General features: G+C 32.1%; 1 protein-coding gene across 1 annotated transcript; it reads left to right on the forward strand.

Annotated features, from left to right (window-relative positions):
• Nucleotides 1–3978: 3978 nt before the first annotated feature.
• Nucleotides 3979–24609, forward strand: LOC134722092 (uncharacterized). Its single transcript, XM_063585562.1, has 13 exons — nucleotides 3979–4349; nucleotides 4765–4933; nucleotides 5147–5296; nucleotides 9053–9191; nucleotides 9774–9876; nucleotides 10424–10519; nucleotides 14845–14941; nucleotides 15165–15242; nucleotides 15916–16007; nucleotides 16548–16647; nucleotides 16974–17042; nucleotides 20634–20728; nucleotides 23784–24609. The coding sequence occupies exons 1-13, from the start codon at nucleotides 4189–4191 to the stop codon at nucleotides 23848–23850; spliced, it is 1416 nt and encodes a 471-aa protein (XP_063441632.1). The 5' UTR covers nucleotides 3979–4188; the 3' UTR covers nucleotides 23851–24609.

Below are 24609 nucleotides of genomic sequence, written 5' to 3' on the forward strand. Positions count from 1 at the left end.
TTTTCTTTAGAGTTTTTTTTCTTAATCTGGAATATATTTTTTTTTAATCTGGAATATTAAGTTCTGCCTAATTTTCATGACAATCTTGATCTGAAGGTTTTCAAAATTCTCATGTAAAAAGTATTAATCACTGACCGTCTGTTAACTGTTTAAAGATAAGTATGTATGTCAATTGAAAAATTGAAAAAATATACTTTCAAATAATTTTGCTTCAGATATTAATCACAAAACAATGCTTCTGCCAGAGTTTCATAAAATTCGTCGAAGAGTTGACAAAGCCATTGAAGTGTCACCAACTTTAACCACAGACTGTATCTACTTGTTAACTGCAAACACAATCCTTTTATCAGTAAAATACGGGAAAATCAAACATATGAATTCGTCATTCATAGCTTTGGATACTTTTTAGAGAATAAAAATTGTGTCCAACTTTCGAAAAATTTCATGAAGGTTTGAAAAATTTTGATAAAAAAAAACACATGTTGACGCTGCCGACAGAGTTAAGGTCCACTGTTTCTTGCTTTCGCGACATGAATGTCACAGGCTCGGCCAAAAGTCAAGCCACATATAAAATCACAGCTGATTATGAATTGCTTTGAACAAAAGAAAAGTAAGAAGAATTCCAAATAGATTCAGACTTTGACTGACAGAAAAATAAAAAAAATCTTATTTGAAAGAAAGTAAATTTCGTTACTTTTATAAGCAATAACAGCTATTCATTGAAGGAAGATTTACAAACTGATGTGCTTTAAACTAGATCTTTTTAATTTATTGAGGTTAATATTTTTGTTTACCCGAATTTAAGAGTACGCCCGGGCGTAAACGTAGCTACGCGCCTGATTCATAATACATATAGTGGCAGCTGAGGGTAAAACAAACAATTTTTCTCAGAGTCAATTATAAATTTTTTTTTCTCTCCAAAAACTGGAAACAAAATTTTTTTCTTCTCAAAAAACAATCCATAGATCCCCCCCCCCCCCCCCCCGAAAATCAAATGGCTGCTACCTTTTAATTATTCATTGCATTTACTATTAAAATACACAACCTTTAAAAGAGATTGTTCTTATAAAATTTGAAACAAAAATAACCCACTTGCTTTTCAATGATGTGTTAGTGTTATTTTTTTACAAGAAATTCTAACCAACCTATAAATTAAAAAATACCTCGTGCTGACTCATTAAAGTCGAGCGCACCCTAAAATGTGTACTTGATTTGATTTATATTTTTATTTGTTTTAACCAAGGATACCGATTTGTATAGTTATATACAAATCCTTGTTTAAACCAATAACTACATTATTAAACTTGTTTTAAGGAAATCAATCCTAGCACTGCATGCAATGATCCTATATCTATCAGTCATCAAATAGCCAGATATGACCGTGCAAGGATAAAGATCGTGCGCCCCCCTAAAATTGCAAAGCATGAGTTGACTTCACGTGAATTTAAAGTCTATGGAAAATCTAGAGGATTTTTATCCGCATCACCTCTCAACATTGTTGACATAACACAAATACTTATCATTGATTGGTCACTTACATGTTGTGATGTCGCTGCAGATCTGAGAATAGTAGGACTTACTATACAAATCCCTGGCCAAATCGACTGTGGCCAAACTGATTGTGGGGCCGAAACGACTGTGGTCGAACTGAGACTACTAGGCCTTTGAACTTATTTATTCAGAATGTGAATAAGGGGAACGGACCCGAATATTTATTTTAGGTATACCATCTATTATATTATCCGTAAGTTCCGCCGAAATCAGGCACACCCCAAAGGTACGGTCTCACTAATTAGCGACAACAAGAATTTTAGCGACAACAAGCGACTACAAGAATTAATTTAGCGACAACAAGCGACAAGAAACTATTTAGCGACAAGAAAACATATTTTTTTAATTAAAATTAATTATTGCATTAAATATTAAAAAAAATATGTAAAAGAAAATAATTTTAGCGACAAGAAAGTTGAAATTGATAGAAAAAAATGAAACATTATTTACATATTTATTTTATCATCTATTATGTATGTGGCAATGATTGTGATTGGTTCAGATGAGGAAAAGGCTTTAGTAAAAGCTATCAAAGACAGTTTTCCAACATCTGAACTCAAATTGTGCACAAGGCACTTGAGTGAAAATGTTACAAGGCATTTGAGAACAAAGGTTGGCGTAAATGACAAGAACGCAAAACAAATATTATCAGACTTATTTGGGGATAACGGTCTGATAGAAGCAGATATGACGGTAGATTTTTCCACTAAGGTTACTGATATTGAAAGAAAATATGAAGACCTCGTTGGTCCATATCTTACGCAAAAATTTATTCCTACTATAAGGGATTACGTGTACAATGCTCGAAAAACAGAGTCGAGAATTCCATTGCAATGGAAAAACAATAACTGTGAATCAATCAATCACATCTTGAAACTAAATCAAGATTGGAAGTCTGAGAAACTTCCAGAGTTAATTGATAAAATTCACAAAGAAATAAAGTTGCAAGAAAGTCTTGTCAATGGCGCACTTTATGGACATGAGGACTTTGAGCTAAGCTCCTCGGTAAGCCATTTTCAATGCAGAAAAGCTCTATGGCAGATTAAATCAGAGAAAGAAAAGGCTTTTGCATTGCAAAAATTCTTGACTTATGGGAGAAAGTTAAACGCAATCCCAGAGTCCACCACTTCAACAGATGGTGGGCTGACAATCCCCAAAACAAGTGCATGTGCACGTAAACCTTGCCAACGGAAACGTATTAAAAATGCTAAAACTACAACTTCAAAAAGGGCAAAAATACAGTGAACCTTAGTGGTAAAAATCTACGGCTTATCAAAATAGGACCACCATGTACAAAATGTATAAATATTATGTTAGATAGGAATGTACATATTACTATATAATGACTAAAAATAATATAAACAAAAAAATTAAAAAAAAATATATGGACCCCAAGGTAGAACCACGTCCTCGTCGTGGGGTCTGGAAACACGCTTAAATAATAAAGATGGCAAAGCGTGGCTGAGAGTTCTACCAAGCATCGAATTGACATAACAAGAGTACACTTAGAGCATAGTATTAAGCAAATGAATCAAAATATTATATTCCATTGCAAAAATACTTGACTCATGGGAGAAAGTTAAACGCAATCCCAGAGTCCACCACTTCAACAGATGGTGGGCTGACATTTTTTTTATATATCTCCATTCGTTTATTCATACTTTGACTTTGATGAAAACAGATACATCCATTATCTTATACATATTCTTCATATTTAGAAATAAAAAAAAAGAAACTCAATCTCTTTCTTCTCACAAATGTTTAATTTCTTCATCTACCAATATACTAATATAAACTTCACAATCTCTTTCTTCATCACAAATCACGGTTTCATTTCTTCGTCTATCTATATAATCCTGGTACTTTTGATAACTATTTACACCACTGGGTCGATGCCACTGCTGGTGGACGTTTCGTCCCCGAGGGTATCACCAGCCCAGTAGTCAGCACTTCGGTGTTGGCATGAATATCAATTATATGGTCATTTTTATAAATTTTCTGTTTACAAAACTTTGATCTTTTCGAAAAACTACTGAGGATTTTCTTACCCCAGGAGTAGATTACCTTAGCCGTATTTGGCACAACTTTTTGGAATTTTTGGTCCTCAATGCTCTTCAACTTTATATATGTTTTGGCTTTTTCACTATTTTGATCTGAGCGTCACTGATGAGTCTTATGTAGACGAAACGCGCGTCTGGCGTATGAAATTATAATCCTGGTACTTTTGATAACTATATATAATAAAACATTTTAATTAGACATATCTGTTCGTAATTTTAAAAAAAACAACATTACAAACAAATTTCTTTATATCTAATAAAAAAAAAAAATTGTTGTCGCTAAATAGTCTTCTTGTCGCTTGTTGTCGCTAAAATATTTCTTGTTGTCGCTTTTTGTCGCTTGTTGACGCTTGTTGTCGCTAATTAGTGAGACCCCAAAGGTAACACAAGAACTCTCTAAATTGGAGGTAAAAAAAATCGTCATTGGTTTCAATATTATTTTGTTTCGCAACAGTGAGACATTCAAATGAGATATAAGGGAAAACAATGACACAATAGTTAAATCTTTTACTACAAACAGTCAGGCAGATAGAAGCAAAAATACACCACTAGTTGGCACAACATAAAACAGCAAAACATGGCTTCTGTGACAGCTGAACCAGAGACAGAGTGTGATTCCATTCACGATACAATCATTGATTTATCAAAGAAATTAGATGGGAATAAGTTGGCAAACGATATAATATACCTTTTACAGAATATTAAAAAAGCAACAGACGTCAAAGAAACATCAGATAGGTAAGCAGGAACTGTTCTTTTGATCGGGTCCAAATGGTCCCACCAACTTTTAATAATGCGCTCCCCATGGCAAAAGTGGCATTAAGGTTACCCTTGTCTGTCTATATGAACGTCTGTCTGTATATACTTCCGTCTGAATGTCTTAAAGTTGTTTTCCTTTCTCGAACTACAGTTTGCCTCAACCAAATGACCAAATGTTATGAAACTTGTATAGATTATCGGGTTTTCTACACATTGATATTGTAAAAATATTTGATATTAGTAACTTGACTGTACTTCAATTGTACTAGCACTACACATATTAGTCTTTTACCCATATACATGACAAAGATTTGATGACAAGTTTTCTTATTATATTATAGATACTAATAGTAAATTAAAAAGTTTTCGTCATAGATACCCTTGGTTATTTCAGATGGCTCAAATGGGCTAGGCAACAGAAGTATCTGAAAGTAATAAGTGCAGACATTCCAATAGGTGTATTGCCAAATGGAAAACAAGGGGAGATAATAGATATTAAAGTCTTTGCTGGAAGGAAACCAGATGATGAACTGTATGACAACAATGTGGAGCTGAGAAAAAAGGTTTCAGTTTTATTTTAATCTTTGATGTCTTATCATTTAAAGGGAAACTTCACAAAAAAATCAAAAATTGATATTATGTTCATTCTGTATAAAAATGCTAAAATTCATAGATATTAAAGTTTTATTCAGCTAGCTCTTGGTCACTGTTTTACACACAAAGTATACTTTTAAAGTACTTGGTCACTGTTTTACACACAAGGTTTATTTTTCCAGGTAGCAAGAGGGAACTGTTTTATTTCAATCAAAGAAGGAAATGATGTCAGGTGTGTTTTACAAGCTATGAAAAAGTTTACTGGAGGACTTGGAGATGATGATGATCGAGAACAGGGAGATAACTCTACATGGAAAAAATATTTTATTAAGGTACAACTGGGTACAAGTGTATACATTATGGGGAATACTTCAAGGAGATAAAAATTCAGAATCATAAACAAAAAACAAGCTGAAATGGTCCAAACTCTTGACAATGTATGAAATATAACAAATGGTTGAAACAGATAGGCTACTAATTTGACTTATGAAAAACCATTAAGATTTAATTAAAGAAAATTTCTGATGAAGTTTCTGACTTTAACAAGTTACAAAGGCTCCATGTTGAAGGCCATACCTTGACCTATAATGGTTTACTTTTATAAATTGTTACTTAGATGGAGAGTTGTATCATTGCCTTTGACACTCATGATGATACCACATTTTCTTCTTTTGTGTTGAGTGATCAAACAGTGATCTTAGATATGAAAAAAGCTAACAGTAACTGATATTAAAGGGAAACTTCGCAAAAAAATCAAAAATTGATATTATGTCCATTCTGTATAAAAATGCTCAAATTTATAAATATTAAAGTTTTATTCCGCTAGATAAGAGATCACCATCGATTTTAAATTTTGAGTATCAGTTCTCTGCCTTCCGCCATTTTGTTATCTTGTCCAAAAAAAATCACGATATGTCTATAAACCACAAAGAAACAAAACTACAGTAACCGATGTAGTCTTAATTACGTGTCGATATCTTGTCAATCGTACGGTTGTTTTATCTGAATAACTAACTTGATACGGAAAATGTTCTTATTTTTTTAATAACCATATAGTCTGTTATTTTTAAACTGTTAATATTGGAATTAGTTAAAAAGTCAAAGTTCAAATCATAAATAAGTGTTCCATGAAAATTGTTTTCGAAAATCTAATTCGTTCATAATTCTTTAAAGTAATATACTTTATTCAAATAAATTAGGATCTTCGCTCCACTGATCACCCGTATGGCTTAAGGTATTACTCCCAAAGGTATTGTGAGGGGTGTAAGGTGACACGTCCAGGTATTCAAGCGATTTCCTGTCGGGCTTGCAAGTTCATGCATCGTTTCACTTCTGTAGGTGTTGATCAGTGTACACGGCCGATAACTTATAACTTTCCATTTTGAACTATCAGGTGCATGTATAATATACATCTCTGTCTTGCGTGTCCGAAAGTGATATAATATACTAGTCATTACTTAACTCATACGCTTGTTTATAAATAAAATTTTTGGTGTAAAGAATATTATTTATAAAAAAAAAAATTATACAAAAAAAAAAAAAAAAAATATATACGTATTTTTTCCAAGGGTTAATTTGGGAAAATCAGAGACATATAATTGTATTATATGTCTCTGGGAAAATGTAATATTTACTCATTGTCAATAGTAAAGGACATAGTTGGATCTTTCCAGAAATGTTGATTAAAAAAATGTGCGCACTTGTCGACGATTCGTTTATACGCCCGGATAGAAAGTTACGGAACTACAGTGCAATTTAAAATATATACATGTATACATTGAACATAAGAAAGAAACATACATTTTGTGCAAATTGGGGTAAAAGTTTTGTAAATAGACTAGTCCACGTATACCAACAGTATGTTATCATCCAATTCGATAGACTATTGTATACCAAAAGAAGAAGAAGAGGACCAATTTGATTTAAATACAGGTCGATCTATAACTTGCTTTGGTTCATCGAAGTTATGAACATAGTAAAATCACAGATTTATATATCAATTAGATTGTTCTCGAATAAAGAAAGAAATTCGTCATCACCACAATTGTTCCGACATATGCAACTGGACGTACACTAATAATCCCCGAGAGATGTGAATATTTTCTAGGAAAGCTATTGAGTATTAAAGTTTCAAATCATTTTCGGGATTTATTTTCTTTCTTGATATTCAATGACAGCAAATTTAAAGAATAAACTGCTTGTCAGATATTTGTCCGCTTTAGGGGTATTCTTGCCAGTTGAACAGACTTATAATTACATTCAAAAATAGGGAAAGATGACATTAAATTCGTTGTCTTTTGTTTTTAAACATCTTTGGTCAAATAGTTATTAAGTATTATACGTTGTGAGACGAAGACTATTTTTATAAGGACGTCCCCGATTATGATTAAATTTGGTTGACGTTTTTCACACTTGATAAAGAATATCTATTCGTAATTTTTCGATTCCATTCCAAGAAGACCTCAAATTTGCTGTCAATTTTTTAAAACTTCTCAAGTAGAAAAATATTTTTTCTTTATTCGTTCATATTATATTCCGCTTCGGTAGAGTTATCTTCAGTGAGTTCCAGTTATTAATTTATACGTGGCTTTTAAAAAGTCTAAATCTAAGTGTTCTCATTCATTTATTTGCCTAATAAAGACAAATAAAAATACTTTGGTAAAGCTATTTATAATTTCTAAGTTCTCCTTTTTATTAGACATCAATCAAGGACAAAAGGTGTAAATCATTTCAATCGGACATATGATTTAAGTTTCCCGTCTTTAACCGAAAATTGTGTATTTCTTAGTAAATTAACTTATTTGAATTCAAATAAATAATAGCACCAAACATAATTAAATAATTCCACGGCGATCAATTTTTATTTGTCACCAACTTGAATATATATTTTAAATATGTGTATTGAATTATAATTATCAGTGTCTAATAATTCACTGATCCGAATAGACAGTCACACCTGGCAAGGTGTGCCCGAGAGGCGTGGTTAAATACCGAAGTGCAAATAACAATTTACCTTTCAACAAGCCATCTACGAGTATTGCCACAGAACCGTGAATACACACATCGTATCAACCAAGTCATAGCAGAGATAGTAAAAGGTCAATAAGAGTACACCAACATATTGTCTTTTCAGATTATTGTACTTTACTTTGTTCACCTTATCAGTCCGAAAATATATTAATTAAAAATAAATTTATAACTTTTTGTGTTGTCTACAAAAATAATTCGAATATATACGTTTAACATCGAAAATTTATCTCATGAATATGTACAATTGAACGCCTGTGCGTTTTATCTTCTTATTATCGGATGGTTATTTAGATAAAGCATAAGTCATCGGCGCGCTTACGATTACGTTAAAATATGATTAAAAACCAAGACTTTTAATGATTGTATTTTAAATCCCGGCATGCAAAAACCAGGAGAAAACGTCACGACCTACAGGAAGTAGTTAATATTTTTTCATTAAATATTGAATTTCTCCTTTATTACTGCACATATAGCGATAAAACTTTGTGAATATATATATTATGTCATAATGAACATATTTAAACCATAAGTAAAAAATCGTGAATTTTCCCTTTAAGCTCTCAAAATACTTAATGAAAGTCTGCAGAATGAACAAAATCATTCAGCCCATCAACCACAGTACTTCAAATTTAATTTTGTTTTGAAAATTTTGTTTTAACAGTATTTATCAATGAAAGTAATGAAATGTTATTGTTTGAAGTCAAGATGAGAACACAATATACAGATAATTGTGGGTAGATAATCACTTAATATAAAAAAGACAACAAATACAGGAAAAAAGAGGAGTTAGAGGACACACTGTTTGGAAATTTTAAAGAATTTAATTTGCTTGGCATTATAGATGTTTATAATTATGTTTATGAGTTTTCAAACAAGAACAATGTATTAATGCTCATAAAAAATAAGTTTCTTAAACTTGACCAGAACTTGAAAAACAAAATTGCTTATCAAGGATTAGTTCAATTTAAATCAAAAGTCCAGAGCCTAGACGTTCTTAAATAAGTCAACCTGTGTGGGGAAGATGTCTCATATTACCTTATACATTTAATTCACATTAGCCATTAGAGGAAACTGAGAGTGTGATAGCAACAAGAAAGGCGAATGGAGAGGCAGCACATCTGAGCTGTTTCATGGTAGACGGAGAATATGTCTTATGTGCAGGATCAAAGAATGTCCATATGGTCTTCAGAAAAAAGGGTAAGAATAGATTTCATCATAAAGGTAACATTGAATAACATTTGTTAATTGTCCTTGTCTGTTGTCACAAAAAGTCCTTGTAAGATTTGAACTAAAAATTCAGATTTTCGACGTGACCCATTTCAAAACAAATATGTCTTCACACAGAAATACATCTAATTTCTTATTTGCCTTTTGTTATCTCACAGTTTTAAAGGTTTGAAATGGCTTAAAAATGTTTTAGGCTCTGTATTTTACTCTAAGATTTAGCATTAGCCTCTGTAAATAAGACATTCTGTCCTTCTTAAGTATAAATATTGTAGCAATTTATGTAGCTTAGTCAGAATAATGTGGAGAAAAATCTTGGAGTCTTGTTCAATGTTTAAAGTCATGTGACTAGTGATTATCATAACTCTAACGTCATTTGATTACATTTTTCTGACTATGAAATAAACTTGTCATAGATGTTAGGATTGAAATTTTGTACGTGCACAAGAGAATTGTTTATTATCTACAAAAGACCCATACATATTAAAGTGATGCTTGAATTAAAAAAAAAAGTTAAAAAGGCCTAATTAAATTGATTTTGTAATTTATTTGTAGAAGATATATTGCAGTATACAGAGCCTAGATTTAGAATTGCTAGTGAGGTCTGTTTGAGTGTTTGGAACTCACTTGATAAAATGTCACCTAATGACAGAAAAAGGTAAGTTAATTACTTAATTAGCATATTGTACTAGTATATAAACTAGTTATAAGTTCATGAATTAGCAATGTATAAAACTAAAGATTGATCAACACCATGCACACATCTTTAGATGAACTGAGGTGCTCTGGAAGGGAAAACAGTTACTACTACTGCTGGTATTCCACTTGTTACTCAGGACCAGCATATATCCAGAAAATCACTCATATCTAGCTTGTGGTAGTATTTTAATATATTCTAAGGTACTGTAAATTCAGAAATTATTGCTTGGATTTATTATTGCAATTTATTATTTTAGACTTAAATGCAATTTTTATTTTTACGATTTTGAGAAAAACCCTGTTGAATTCAAATGAATTATTTCAAGAAGAAAGTTTGGATTATTGCTTTTACAAGACTGTTGCATTTTTCGCAATAATAAAAACCTAGCAGTAATTTCTGAATTTACAGTAATAAAAAATTGATTTATATTCATGTGGTGCAATTTGTGCTATTGTCTTTATTTGATGAATTAGATATTTGTATGCATAATGAGAACAAACTATAGTCTTTTGCAGTTTCTGGTTGCCACTGGTTACACAGGTGTGTTTGAGATTTTATCACCTGACCACCAGCATGTAGAAGATCTTTCTTACTTATCAGAGTAGGTATTTACTGTCAAAATTATTGTTTGAACATTGAGGAAATTTATATTGTAAATTGTGGTTATGACCCTTGACCTAACAAAAAAAGCTATTATATTTTTATACGACCGCAAATTTTGAAAAAATTTTTGTCGTATATTGCTATCACGTTGTCGTCGTCGTCGTCGTTGTCGTCCGAATACTTTTAGTTTTCGCACTCTAACTTTAGTAAAAGTGAATAGAAATCTATGAAATTTTAACACAAGGTTTATGACCATAAAAGGAAGGCTGGTATTGATTTTGGGAGTTTTGGTCCCAACATTTTAGGAATTAGGGGTCAAAAAGGGCCCAAATAAGCATTTTCTTGGTTTTTCGCACTATAACTTTAGTTTAAGTTAATAGAAATCTATGAAATTTTGACACAAGGTTTATGACCACAAAAGAAAGGTTGGGATTGATTTTGGGAGTTTTGGTTTCATCAGTTTATGAATTAGGGGCCAAAAAAGGGCCCAAATAAGCATTATTCTTGGTTTTCGCACAATAACTTTAGTTAAAGTAAATAGAAATCAATGAAATTTAAACACAATGTTTATGACCACAAAAGGAAGGTTGGTATTGATTTTGGGAGTTTTGGTCCCAACAGTTTAGGAATTAGGGGCCAAAAAGGGACCCAAATAAGCATTTTTCTTGGTTTTCGCACCCTAGCTTTAGTATAAGTAAATAGAAATCTATGAAATTTAAACACAAGGTTTATGACTATAAAAGGAAGGTTGGTATTGATGATTTTGGGAGTTTTGGTCCCAACAGTTAAGGAAAAAGGTGCCCAAAGGGTCCAAAATTAAACTTTGTTTGATTTCATCAAAATTGAATAATTGGGGTTCTTTAATATGCCAAATCTAACTGTGTATGAAGATTCTTAATTTTTGGTCCCATTTTCAAATTGGTCTACATTAAGGTCCAAAGGGTCCAAAATTAAACTTAGTTTGATTTTAACAAAAATTGAAACCTTGGGGTTCTTTGATATGCTGAATCTAAAAATGTACTTAGATTTTTGATTATTGGCACAGTTTTCAATTTGGCCCAAATCGAGGTCCAAAATTAAACATTGTTTGATTTCATCAAAAATTGAATAACTGGGGTTCTTTGATATGCCAAATCTAACTGTGTATGTAGATTCTTAATTTTTGGTCCAGTTTTAAAATTGGTCTAAATTAAAGTGCAAAGGGTCCGAAATTAAACTAAGTTTGATTTTAACAAAAATTAAATTCTTGGGCCTCTTTGATATGCTGAATCTAAACATGTACTTAGATTTTTGATTATGGGCCCAGTTTTCAAGTTGGTCCAAATCAGGATCTAAAATTATTATATTAAGTATTGTGCAATAGCAAGTCTTTTCAATTGCACAGTATTGTGCAATGGCAAGAAATACCTAATTTCACAATATTGTGAAATAGCAAATTTTTTTTTAATTAAGAGTTATCTTTCTTTGTCCAGTATAGTAAGCAAGAAATATCTGCAAGAATTTTTTTTAATTGGAGTTGTCTTTCTTTGTCCAGAATCAACTTAAATCTTTGTTATATACAATATACAATGTATATTCACTTTTTACTACCAACTGATAAATTTTAATAATCTTTACCATTCAGTGATAACAAGCAGTTTTTATACGACCGCAAATTTTGAAAAAAATTTCGTCGTATATTGCTATCACGTTGGCGTCGTCGTCGTCGTCGTCGTCGTCGTCGTCCGAATACTTTTAGTTTTCGCACTCTAACTTTAGTAAAAGTGAATATAAATCTATGAAATTTTATCACAAGGTTTATGACCACAAAAGGAAGGTTGGTATTGATTTTGGGAGTTTTGGTCCCAACATTTTAGGAATTAGGGGCCAAAAAGGGCCCAAATAAGCATTTTCTTGGTTTTCGCACTATAACTTTAGTTTAAGTTAATAGAAATCTATGAAATTTTGACACAAGGTTTATGACCATAAAAGAAAGGTTGGGATTGATTTTGGGATTTTTGGTTTCAACAGTGTAGGAATTAGGGGCCAAAAAAGGGCCCAAATAAGCATTATTCTTGGTTTTCGCACAATAACTTTAGTTTAAGTAAATAGAAAATAATGAAATTTGACCACAATGTTTATGACCACAAAGGGAAGGTTGGTATTGATTTTGGGAGTTGAGGTCCCAACAGTTTAGGAATTAGGGGCCAAAAAGGGACCCAAATAAGCATTTTTCTTGGTTTTCGCACCATAACTTTAGTATAAGTAAATAGAAATCTATGAAATTTAAACACAAGGTTTATGACCATAAAAGGAAGGTTGGTAATGATTTTGGGAGTTTTGGTCCCAACAGTTTAGGAATAAGGGGCCCAAAGGGTCCAAAATTAAACTTTGTTTGATTTCATCAAAATTGAATAATTGGGGTTCTTTGATATGCCGAATCTAACTGTGTATGTAGATTTTTAACTTTTGGTCCCGTTTTCAAATTGGTCTACATTAAGGTCCAAAGGGTCCAAAATTAAACCTCGTTTGATTTTGACAAAAAATTAATTGGTTGGGTTCTTTGATATGTTGAATCTAAAAATGTACTTAGATTCTTGATTATTGGCCCAGTTTTCAAGTTGGTCCAAATCTGGGTCCAAAATTAAACTTTATTTGATTTCATCAAAAATTGAATAAATGGGGTTCTTTGATATGCCAAATCTAACTGTGTATGTAGATTCCTCATTTTTGGTCTTATTTTCAAATTGGTCTACATTAAAGTCCAAAGGGTCCAAAATTAAACTTAGTTTGATTTTAACAAAAATTGAAATCTTGGGGTTCTTTGATATGCTGAATCCAAACATGTACTTAGATTTTTGATTATGGGCCCAGTTTTCAAGTTGGTCCAAATCAGGATCTAAAATTATATTAAGTTTTGTGCAATAGCAAGTCTTTTCAATTGCACAGTATTGCACAATGGCAAGAAATATCTTATTGCAAAATATTGTGAAATAGCAATTTTGTTTTTAATTAGAGTTATCTTTCTTTGTCCAGAATAGTAAGCAAGAAATATCTAATTTTAAGAATTTTTTATTTGGAGTTATCTTTCTTTGTCCAGAATCAACTTAAATCTTTGTTATATATACATTCACTTTTTACTACCAACTGATAAATTAAAATAATCTTTACTTTTCAGTGATAACAAGCAGTTTGTTTACATCTTAACATTTTATGATGCATTTAAATGAGTAGTAATTGTTGCAAACTCCATTAGAAATTTTAATTGAGATTAGTTTTGGAATAAGGGAAAGGGGGATGTGATTAAAAAAATTGGGTTCAATTTTCTCATTTGAAATTTCATAAATAAAAAGAAAATTTCTTCAAACATTTTTTTGAGAGGAATAATATTCAACAGCATAGTGAATTGCTCCAAGAGAAAACAAAAATTTTAATTTCATTAGAACACATTCATTCTGTGTCAGAAACCTATGCTGTGTCAACTATTTAATCACAATCCAAATTTAGAGCTGAATCCAGCTTGAATGTTGTGTCCATACTTGCCCCAACCGTTCAGGGTTCAACCTCTGCGGTCGTATAAAGCTACGCCCTGCGAAGCATCTGGTTTACATCTTAATATTTTATGATGTATTTAAATGAGTAGTAATTGCAAACTCCATTAGAATATTTTAATTGAAATTAGTTTTGGAATAAGGGAAAGGGGGATGTGATTAAAAAATTGGGTTCAATTTTTCTCATTTGAAATTTCATAAATAAAAAGAAAATTTCTTCAAACATTTTTTTGAGAGGATTAATATTCAACAGCATAGTGAATTGCTCTAAGAGAAAACAAAAATTTTAAGTTCATTTGAATACATTAATTCTGTGTCAGAAACCTATGCTGTGTCAACTATTTAATCACAATCCAAATTTAGAGCGGAATCCAGCTTGAATGTTGTGTCCATACTTGCCCCAACCGTTCAGGGTTCAACCTCTGCGGTCGTATAAAGCTACGCCCTGCGGAGCATCTGGTTATAGTTATTTAAGTTGAGAATACAATTTGTTCGAAAGTATAACAGAATAGTAACTTAATGTAAACCTTATGAAATGTGGAAAAATCTGTGTTTATTTTACTTAAGATGATATAAAAAAGAAGATGTGGTATGATTGCCAATAAGACAACTATCCACAAAAGACCAAAATGACACAAACATTAACAATTATAGGTCACCGTACGGCCTTCTAGAATGAGCAAAGCCCATACCGCATATAGTCAGCTATAAAATGAATATTTGTCATATAAGATTGAAGTGGAGTCTTAAAAAACTTAAACAGTAAAATTTGATTACTCTATTCCTCCTTCAGATCAGAAATGAGGTTTATAACTTGGACACAGATTGACCTTGAACCTTCACCTGACAATATTTCCTTAGCAACTGTACCTCCTCATCTTGGCATAGAGGTTTGTATCTGATAACAATAAAGATGAACAATATTTTATCTTTTTTTTACCAATTGCCATAAAAAAAATCATTAGAACCCTTCAAGGTTTTATTACATAATTTGTTTATGCTTTACAACATGACTTTCATATAGTAGATGCCTTACACTTCTGACAATAAGATATGAAATCTAGTATGTATTATTTTAGTTGTATCTATTTGTTTCTTATTCTACATCTTCAGATGGCAAAAGCTCTAGGACTACTGACTATTACATATGATGTTCTGCCTATGTCAGAACTGGATACCAGAATGAAACAGGTAACAGATAGAAAAACTTGATATATCTAGAAATTGAATAAAATTTGCTTCATGTCAAACACCTTTTTACAAGTCAGAAAAGTCTATCTGATGTAAATGTAAATTCAGTAAAGAATGTATTTAACTTTTTGTCTGGCTTATTAACATAGGGCTTAATTTCATAATATCAATTCTTCTTAATTACGGAATAAAATTGAGAATGGAAATGGGGAATGTGTCAAAGAGACAACAACTCGACCACAGAAAAAAACAACAGCAGAAGGTCACCAACAGGTCTTCAATGTAGCGAGAAATTCCTGCACCGGGAGGCGTCTTTCAGCTGGCCCCTAAACAAATATATACTAGTTCAGTGATAATGAACGCCATACTAATTTCCAAATTGTACACACGAAACTAAAATTAAAATAATACAAGACTAACAAAGGACAGAGGCTCCTGACTTGGGACAGGCGCAAAAATACGGCGGGGTTAAACAGTGTATGAGATCTCAACCCTCCCTGTTGAAAAATTCTTACATTTTTTCCCCCTCAAAAATGAAATATTATGAGATTTATTGAAAACCTCATCTCACCCAATAATCTGCTACATTTAAATTGTTTGATTTATCAGATGGAGGAAGATGTAAAAAAAATGTATTTATAATCTCCAAATATTATTAATTTACTTTTTACAGATAAGACAAGGGTACCAGTATGAGGGTGAGGTGTTATACTTTATGGATAAAACAGGAATAGTTACTGGATTACTAAAAAAGAAAACAGTTTGGTAATACTTTATTTACTTGTATTTTTATGATACATTTCTTACAAGAAACATGCAGTCTTTTGTGAAAGTTGTACACAATGTACTATAAGCATAAAGAACAAACACAAAACCAACTTTTATTTTTAAAATAACAGATACATGGATGCAGTCAGTGAATACTTCTTGCCTGAGAACTAACATTAAGTGCAATTGCAACTTAGTTCAGTTAGTGAGTTATTTTTTTACACATCAATGTAATCTTTATTGCTTTTACAACTTCACATTCATCATACCATCTTAACTCACCTAAAAAACTATGTCACAAGATGAATCCTCTTACAAAACACTAGATTTATAATGAAGTAAAACAATGCGTAGCTTGAAGTCAATGACATGAGTTATCAATCAGTTGTATAATTTTATTTTTCTTTTTTCTTTAAGGTATATCATGTGTCGTGTGATTAGAGAGTTGTATAATTTTATTTTATTTTTATCTTTAAGGTATATTATGTGTCGTGGGATTAGAGAGTTGTATAATTTTATTTTATTTTTTTCTTTAAGGTATATCATGTGTCGTGCAATTAGAGAGAAGTTACGTGCAGCATGTGCATATAATCTGAAAACTCCAGAAAAATTCTCTTTAACTAAATATCTAAGAAAGGTTAGTTTATTTATATTGATTATAGGATTTAATACACAATCCAACAAGATTAAATACAAAATATCTGTAGAAAGTCTTTTTAGCTTTTCTTTATTAAAAGTGAGTATGGAGTTTAACCAAAAGTACACAAATTTAGAATTTAACTTTTTTCAAATGAAAAGAGCTTCACATGTGTACTGCTTTTTAGTTTGTGTTTAATGCAGAGCAAGAAGAATGTGGGTTTTGTTGGGATGTTGGGTTGTTATCCCATTAGTTAATATTGATATTTATTACTTTTCGTTATTACTTATTATTTTTTTATTGCAATATCTATTTTCTTTTTAAAGACGGAAAAGAGATTGGATGAGATTCAAGTATGGCTTGGTTTGGATATGAGTACAATAAATGAATGGAAGGTATGTATTTATAGATGCATAAACACTGCATAGAGTGATATATGATATTTATCCACTCGAGACATTTAAATTTTCAAACTCCTGTCTCCCGCTCTGTCTCTCAAAATCAAGACCAAAATTAATATATTTATCAGTTATTGACATTTATATCCTCCTCAAATTGTTCTAATGGTATTGAAGTTATCACTATGGAAACCAAAAGTATAACAGCCAGTTGTGAAACATAGGATTCATACCAATTAAAACTTCTTATATTCTGATTAAATTATAAATTTCTTTGCATTAAAAAGGAAAAATATTTTATGTAGAATGGACAGTTAACATTCTACTACTTAAGATTAAGTCAGGATTATAATGTCAGAATGCAACTCAAAAAGATATTTCAATGCAAAATACTGGCTGACATACATTGTACTCACTTTTGAAAAGGGACTGACGTATTGGCTTCATTCAAAACTTTCAAAACTGCTGAAAAAGACTCATTTATATATTTTAAAAAGATGTGGGAAGATTTAACTTGAACAACAATTTTGTACATAATTGTTAATGTGTCAGAGCAAAAGATATGTATTGGTGTGGCCTGGTCTCATAACCAATTTTAACAAAAACATGTGTAGCTATTATTTTAACACTCAATTTTTTTCATCTTAACATATACCGGTAGATATTCTGTACAATAAATCAAATAAATAAGCTCTTAAATGTTGTCCATTTTTATACATCCCACACAACCAAATGAACAGTCTAACTTACATAGAAAATATAACATATTGTTCTATCTTGTATCTTGGGGAAACGACAGGAAACTTAACTATGAAGTCCACCTTCTGCTTTTTGATATCCTCACTGACAGACACATTTAGTCAATAAAGCAATAGGCCAATAGTAAAAGTATTATATGTGCTTAACATGCATTCTTATCTTTTCTTAATTTCTAGGCTGATATTGCCCCCCTTGAAATATGGTGGTGTCGCTTTAACTTTTCAAAAGTTATGCCGCTTTACTATGGGAAAAATTACTGAATTTTCGTTTCCATTCTCTTACTTAAGGTAGCCTCAACCAAATGTTATGAAAAAATGCTAATTACCACAAAATACAGATCAAATTTGAATTAAGTTGCTGTCTTTTTAGCTCACCTGGCCCGAAGGGCCAAGTGAGCTTTTCTCATCACTTGGCGTCCGTCGTCCGTCGTCGTCCGTCGTCGTCCGTCGTCGTCCGTCGTCGTTAACTTTTACAAAAATCTTCTCCTCTGAAACTACTGGGCCAAATCAAACCAAACTTGGCCACAATCATCATTGGGGTATCTTGTTTAAAAAATGTGTGGCGTGACCCGGTCAACCAACCAAGATGGCCGCCACGGCTAAAAATAGAACATAGGGGTAAAATGCAGTTTTTGGCTTATAACTCAAAAACCAAAGCATTTAGAGCAAATCTGACATGGGGTAAAAATGTTTATCAGGTCAAGATCTATCTGCCCTGAAATTTTCAGATGAATCGGTCAATCGGTTGTTGGGTTGCTGCCCCTGAATTGGTAATTTTCAAGAAATTTTGCTGTTTTTGGTTATTATCTTGAATATTATTATAGTTAGAGAAAAACTGTAAACAGCATTAATGTTCAGCAAAGTAAGATCTACAAATAAGTCAACATGACCAAAATGGTCAGTTGACCCATTTAGGAGTTATTGCCCTTTATAGTCAATTTTTAACCATTTTTCGTTAATTAAAGTTATCTTTTACAAAAATCTTCTCCTCTGAAACTACTTGGCCAAATTAATCCAAACTTGGCCACAATCATTTTTGGGGTATCTAGTTTAAAAAATGTGTGGCGTGACCTGGTCAACCAACCAAGATGGCCGCCACGGCTAAAAATAGAACAAAGGGGTAAAATGCAGTTTTTGGCTTATAACTCAAAAACCAAAGCATTTTGAGGAAATCTGACATGGGATAAAAATGTTTATCAGGTCAAGATCTATCTGCTCTAAAATTTTCAGATGAATCGGTCAATCAGTTGTTGGGTTGCTGCCCCTGAATTGGTAATTTTGAGGAAATTTTGCTGTTTTTGGTTATTATCTTGAATATTATTATAGATAGAGATAAATTGTAAACAGCAATAATGTTCAGCAAAGTAAGATCTACAAATAAGTCAACATGACCAAAATGGTCAGTTGACCCGTTTAGGAGTTATTGCCCTTTATAGTCAATTTTTAACCATTTTTCGTAAATTAAAGTAATCTTTACAAAAATCTTCTCCTCTGAAACTACTTGGCCAAATTAATCCAAACTTGGCCACAATCATCTTTGGGGTATCTAGTTTAAAAAATGTGTGGCGTGACCCGGTCAACCAACCAAGATGGCCGCCACCGCTAAAAATAGAACATAGGGGTAAAATGCAGTTTTTGGCTTATAACTCAAAAACCAAAGCATTTTGAGGAAATCTGACATGGGATAAAAATGTTTATCAGGTCAAGAACTATCTGCCCTGAAATTTTCAGATGAATCGGTCAATCGGTTGTTGGGTTGCTGCCCCTGAATTGGTAATTTTGAGGAAATTTTGCTGTTTTTGGTTATTATCTTGAATATTATTATAGATAGAGATAAATTGTAAACAGCAATAATGTTCAGCAAAGTAAGATCTACAAAATGGTCAGTTGACCCCTTTAGGAGTTATTGCCCTTTATAGTCAATCTTTAACCATTTTTCATAAATCTAAGTAATCTTTTACAAAATCTCCACTGAAACTACTAGGCCACAATCATCTTTGGGGTATCTAGTTTGAAAAATGTGTCCGATGACCTGGCCATTCAACCAAGATGGCCGCCACGGCTAAAAATAGAACATAGGGGTAAAATGCAGTTTTTTGCTTATAACTATGAAACCAAAGCATCTAGAGCAAATCTGACAAGAAGTTAAATTGTTAATCAAGTCAATATCTATCTGCCCTGAATTTTTCAGATGAATTGGACAACTGGTTGTTGGGTTGCTGCCCTCCAATTGGTAATTTTTAAAGAAATTTTGCCGTTTTTGGTTATCTTGAATACTATTATAGATAGCGATAAACTGTAAACAGCAATAATGTTCAGCAAAGTAAGATCTACAAATAAGTCAACATGACCTAAATGGTCAATTGACCCCTTAAGGAGTTATTGCCCTTTATAGTCAATTTTTACCAATTTTCATTAATTTGATAAAATTTATGTAAATTTTTACCAAATATAGTTCTCTGTTACTAATGGGCAAAGTTCATGATAGATATAATTGTAAGAAGCAAAATCGTTCAGTAAAGTAAGAACTTCAAACACATCACCATCACCAAAATACAATTTTGTCATGAATCCATTTGTGTCCTTTGTTTAATATGCACATAGACCAAGGTGAGCGACACAGGCTCTTTAGAGCCTCTAGTTTACTGTTCTAGAGCAAGCTTGTTTGTTACTTTTTATGCAAGCGGGGGCATCATCTGTGTCCCATGGACACATTCCCCATTTTTTTTTATTTTTTTATAGCAGACAAATGTTAATGTCAGAAGGAATGACAAATAAGTACATGAAAGGTGTACACATTTGACACATATATTTTATTTCACTTTTGTAGGCTTTTGCCAATAAATTTATAAGAAATGTGATTCAAAAGGTAGATTTAGGAGAAGTAACTTCAGATGATATTGCTAATATTTATCCTGTTATATGGTAAGTCTTCACATTCCTAATTCCTTAATATTTTTCTGAACCATTTAGAAAGATTAATAGCATACTCAATGAAGTTTCATTTAAAGGTCAATATTTCAGTATTGAAAATTGAAAATTTCAGTAGATAATGTTATGAGAAAGAATAACTAGAGGCTCTAAAGAGCCTGTGTCGCTCACCTTGGTCTATGTGCATATTAAACAAAGGACACAAATGGATTCATGACAAAATTGTATTTTGGTGATGGTGATGTGTTTGAAGTTCTTACTTTACTGAACGATTTTGCTTCTTACAATTATATCTATCATGAACTTTGCCCATTAGTAACAGAGAACTATATTTGGTAAAAATTTACATAAATTTACCAAATTAATGAAAATTGTTAAAAATTGACTATAAAGGGCAATAACTCCTTAAGGGGTCAATTGACCATTTAGGTCATGTTGACTTATTTGTAGATCTTACTTTGCTGAACATTATTGCTGTTTACAGTTTATCGCTATCTATAATAGTATTCAAGATAACCAAAAACGGCAAAATTTCTTTAAAAATTACCAATTGGAGGGCAGCAACCCAACAACCAGTTGTCAAATTCATCTGAAAAATTCAGGGCAGATAGATATTGACTTGATTAACAATTTAACTTCTTGTCAGATTTGCTCTAGATGCTTTGGTTTCATAGTTATCAGCAAAAAACTGCATTTTACACCAATGTTCTATTTTTAGCCGTGGCAGCCATCTTGGTAGAATGGCCAGGTCATCGGACACATTTTTAAACTAGATACCCCAAAGATGATTGTGGCCTAGTAGTTTCAGTGGAGATTTTGTAAAAGATTACTTAGATTTATGAAAAATGGTTAAAGATTGAATATAAAGGGCAATAACTCCTAAAGGGGTCAACTGACCATTTTGGTCATGATGATTTATTTGTAGATCTTACTTTGCTGAACATTATTGCTGTTTACAATTTATCTCTATCTATAATAATATTCAAGATAATAACCAAAAACAGCAAAATTTCCTCAAAATTACCAATTCAGGGGCAGCAACCCAACAACCGATTGACCGATTCAGCTGAAAATTTCAGGGCAGATAGATTTTGACCTGATAAACATTTTTATCCCATGTCAGATTTCCCCAAAATGCTTTGGTTTTTGAGTTATAAGTCAAAAACTGCATTTTACCCCTACGTTCTATTTTAAGCGGTGGCAGCCATCTTGGTTGGTTGACCAGGTCACGCCACACATTTTTTAAACTAGATACCCCAAAGATGATTGTGGCCAAGTTTGGATTAATTTGGCCCAGTAGTTTCAGAGGAGAAGATTTTTGTAAAAGATTACTTTAATTTACGAAAAATGGTTAAAAATTGACTATAAAGGGCAATAACTCCTAAACGGGTCAACTGACCATTTTGGTCATGTTGACTTATTTGTAGATCTTACTTTGCTGAACATTATTGCTGTTTACAGTTTATCTCTATCTATAATAATATTCAAGATAATAACCAAAAACAGCAAAATTTCCTCAAAATTACCAATTCAGGGGCAGCAACCCAACAACCGATTGACCGATTCATCTGAAAATTTCAAGGCAGATAGATCTTGACCTGATAAACATTTTTATCTCTCATGTCAGATTTCCTCAAAATGCTTTGGTTTTTGAGTTATAAGCCAAAAACTGCATTTTACCCCTTTGTTCTATTTTTAGCCGTGGCGGCCATCTTGGTTGGTTGACCAGGTCACGCCACACATTTTTTAAACTAGATACCCCAAAGATGATTGTGGCCAAGTTTGGATTAATTTTGCCAAGTAGTTTCAGAGGAGAAGATTTTTGTAAAAGATTACTTTAATTAACGAAAAATGGTTAAAAATTGACTATAAAGGGCAATAACTCCTAAACGGGTCAACTGACCATTTTGGTCATGTTGACTTATTTGTAGATATTACTTTGCTGAACATTATTGCTGTTTACAGTTTATCTCTAACTATAATAATATTCAAGATAATAACCAAAAACAGCAAAATTTCTTCAAATTTACCAATTCAGGGGCAGCAACCCAACAACCGATGGACCGATTCATCTGAAAATTTCAGGGCAGATAGATCTTGACCTGATAAACATTTTTACCCCATGTCAGATTTGCTCTAAATGCTTTGGTTTTTGAGTTATAAGCCTAAAACTGCATTTTACCCTATGTACTATTATTAGTCATGTCGGCCATCTTGGTTGGCAGACAGGGTCATCGAACACATTTTTTAAACTAGATACCCTAATGATAATTGTGGACAAGTTTGGTTAAATTTGTCTCAGTACTTTCAGAGGAGAAGATTTTTGTACAAGATAACAAACCTTCACGAAAAATTGACAAAAAATGACTATAAAGGGCAATAACTCCTTAAGGGGTCAACTGACCATTTTGGTCAAGTTGACTTTTTTGTAGATCTTACTTTGCTGAACATTATTGCTATTTACAGTTTATCTCTATCTATAATTATATTCAAGATAATAACCAAAAACGGTGAAATTTCCTTAAAATGACCAATTTTGGGGCAGCAACCCAACAACTGGTTGTCCGATTCATCTGAAAATTTCAGGGCAGATAGATCTTGACCTGATAAACAATTTTACCCCTGTCATATTTGCTCTAAATGCTTTGGTTTCAGAGATATGAGCCAAAATCTACATTTTACCCCTATGTTCTATTTTTAGCCGTGGCGGCCATCTTGGTTGGTTGGCCGGGTCACGCCACACATTTTTTAAACTAGATACCCCAATGATGATTTTGGTCAAGTTTGGTTAAATTTGGCCCAGTAGTTTCAGAGGAGAAGATTTTTGTAAAAGTTAACGACGACGGACGACGACGGACGACGACGGACGACGGACGACGACGACGACGACGGACGCCGGACGCCAAGTGATGAGAAAAGCTCACTTGGCCCTTCGGGCCAGGTGAGCTAAAAAATATAAGTTTAAAATTGAAAAAGAAAACAGGAAAGTAGAACAAAACTCTGTTTCAAGCTAAGCTATGTGATTTAAAATTTTCTCATATTTTTTCAGGAAAAGATTTGTAGCTGACTCGGGAGAAAGTGATGATATAAAAGTTGTTGTGACATCAGGTTCATAACAATCAGTTGTGGTAGTACAGGACCCTAACTAATTATTATGTGATACCATCCAGGAATAGAAAATCTAGAAGACAGATTTAACATGAGTCTGTACACTTCCTATGAAAGTACCAGATCGGTACCTAAGATTAACACAAAACTTCTCTTTCAACCTTAATTATGCAAATTCTAACATGAAAATTACATGTTATTTACTTTTTCAAATGACTATTGTCTTAATATATTAAACACACATTCAGGAAATGGGATGAGAACGAAACTAGTAAAGCACTTTCCTAAAACAACATCAAAGTGCTGATGTCTACTGGTCATGAGATCAGGATTATGTTTTATAGCTATGATAAGATTAAGCTATGGCAGAATTGTGAATATTTAAACACTCATTTGGTTATCATTAGTTTTAAGATGTCAGATTCAGGCAACAATTTATTTTTGAGGATATGTTATAGTATCTTAAATAAATATGTGTTTAATGGAGCATACATGTTTGTTTTTTTCAACAGCATATGTAATTTATTGGGTTCTGTTTTTGATTGTCCACATGATATATACTTTTAGTTCAACATACAACACAGGGTAATTTATTCTTACAATTTATGATAATATATTCTTTTATTGATTTTAGACATCCCTTAAATTCTTAGAAATAATTAGACTCTTTGTAGATTCATGATATTTTTGTATTTTAGTGCAATACTCATTTAATTTATTTATTAATTTATTTGATACTGTTTAAATCCTTGAATTTTGGTCGTTAC

Source organism: Mytilus trossulus, chromosome 6 (genome assembly GCF_036588685.1).
Source record: "Mytilus trossulus isolate FHL-02 chromosome 6, PNRI_Mtr1.1.1.hap1, whole genome shotgun sequence".
Taxonomy (NCBI): Eukaryota; Metazoa; Mollusca; class Bivalvia; order Mytilida; family Mytilidae; genus Mytilus; species Mytilus trossulus.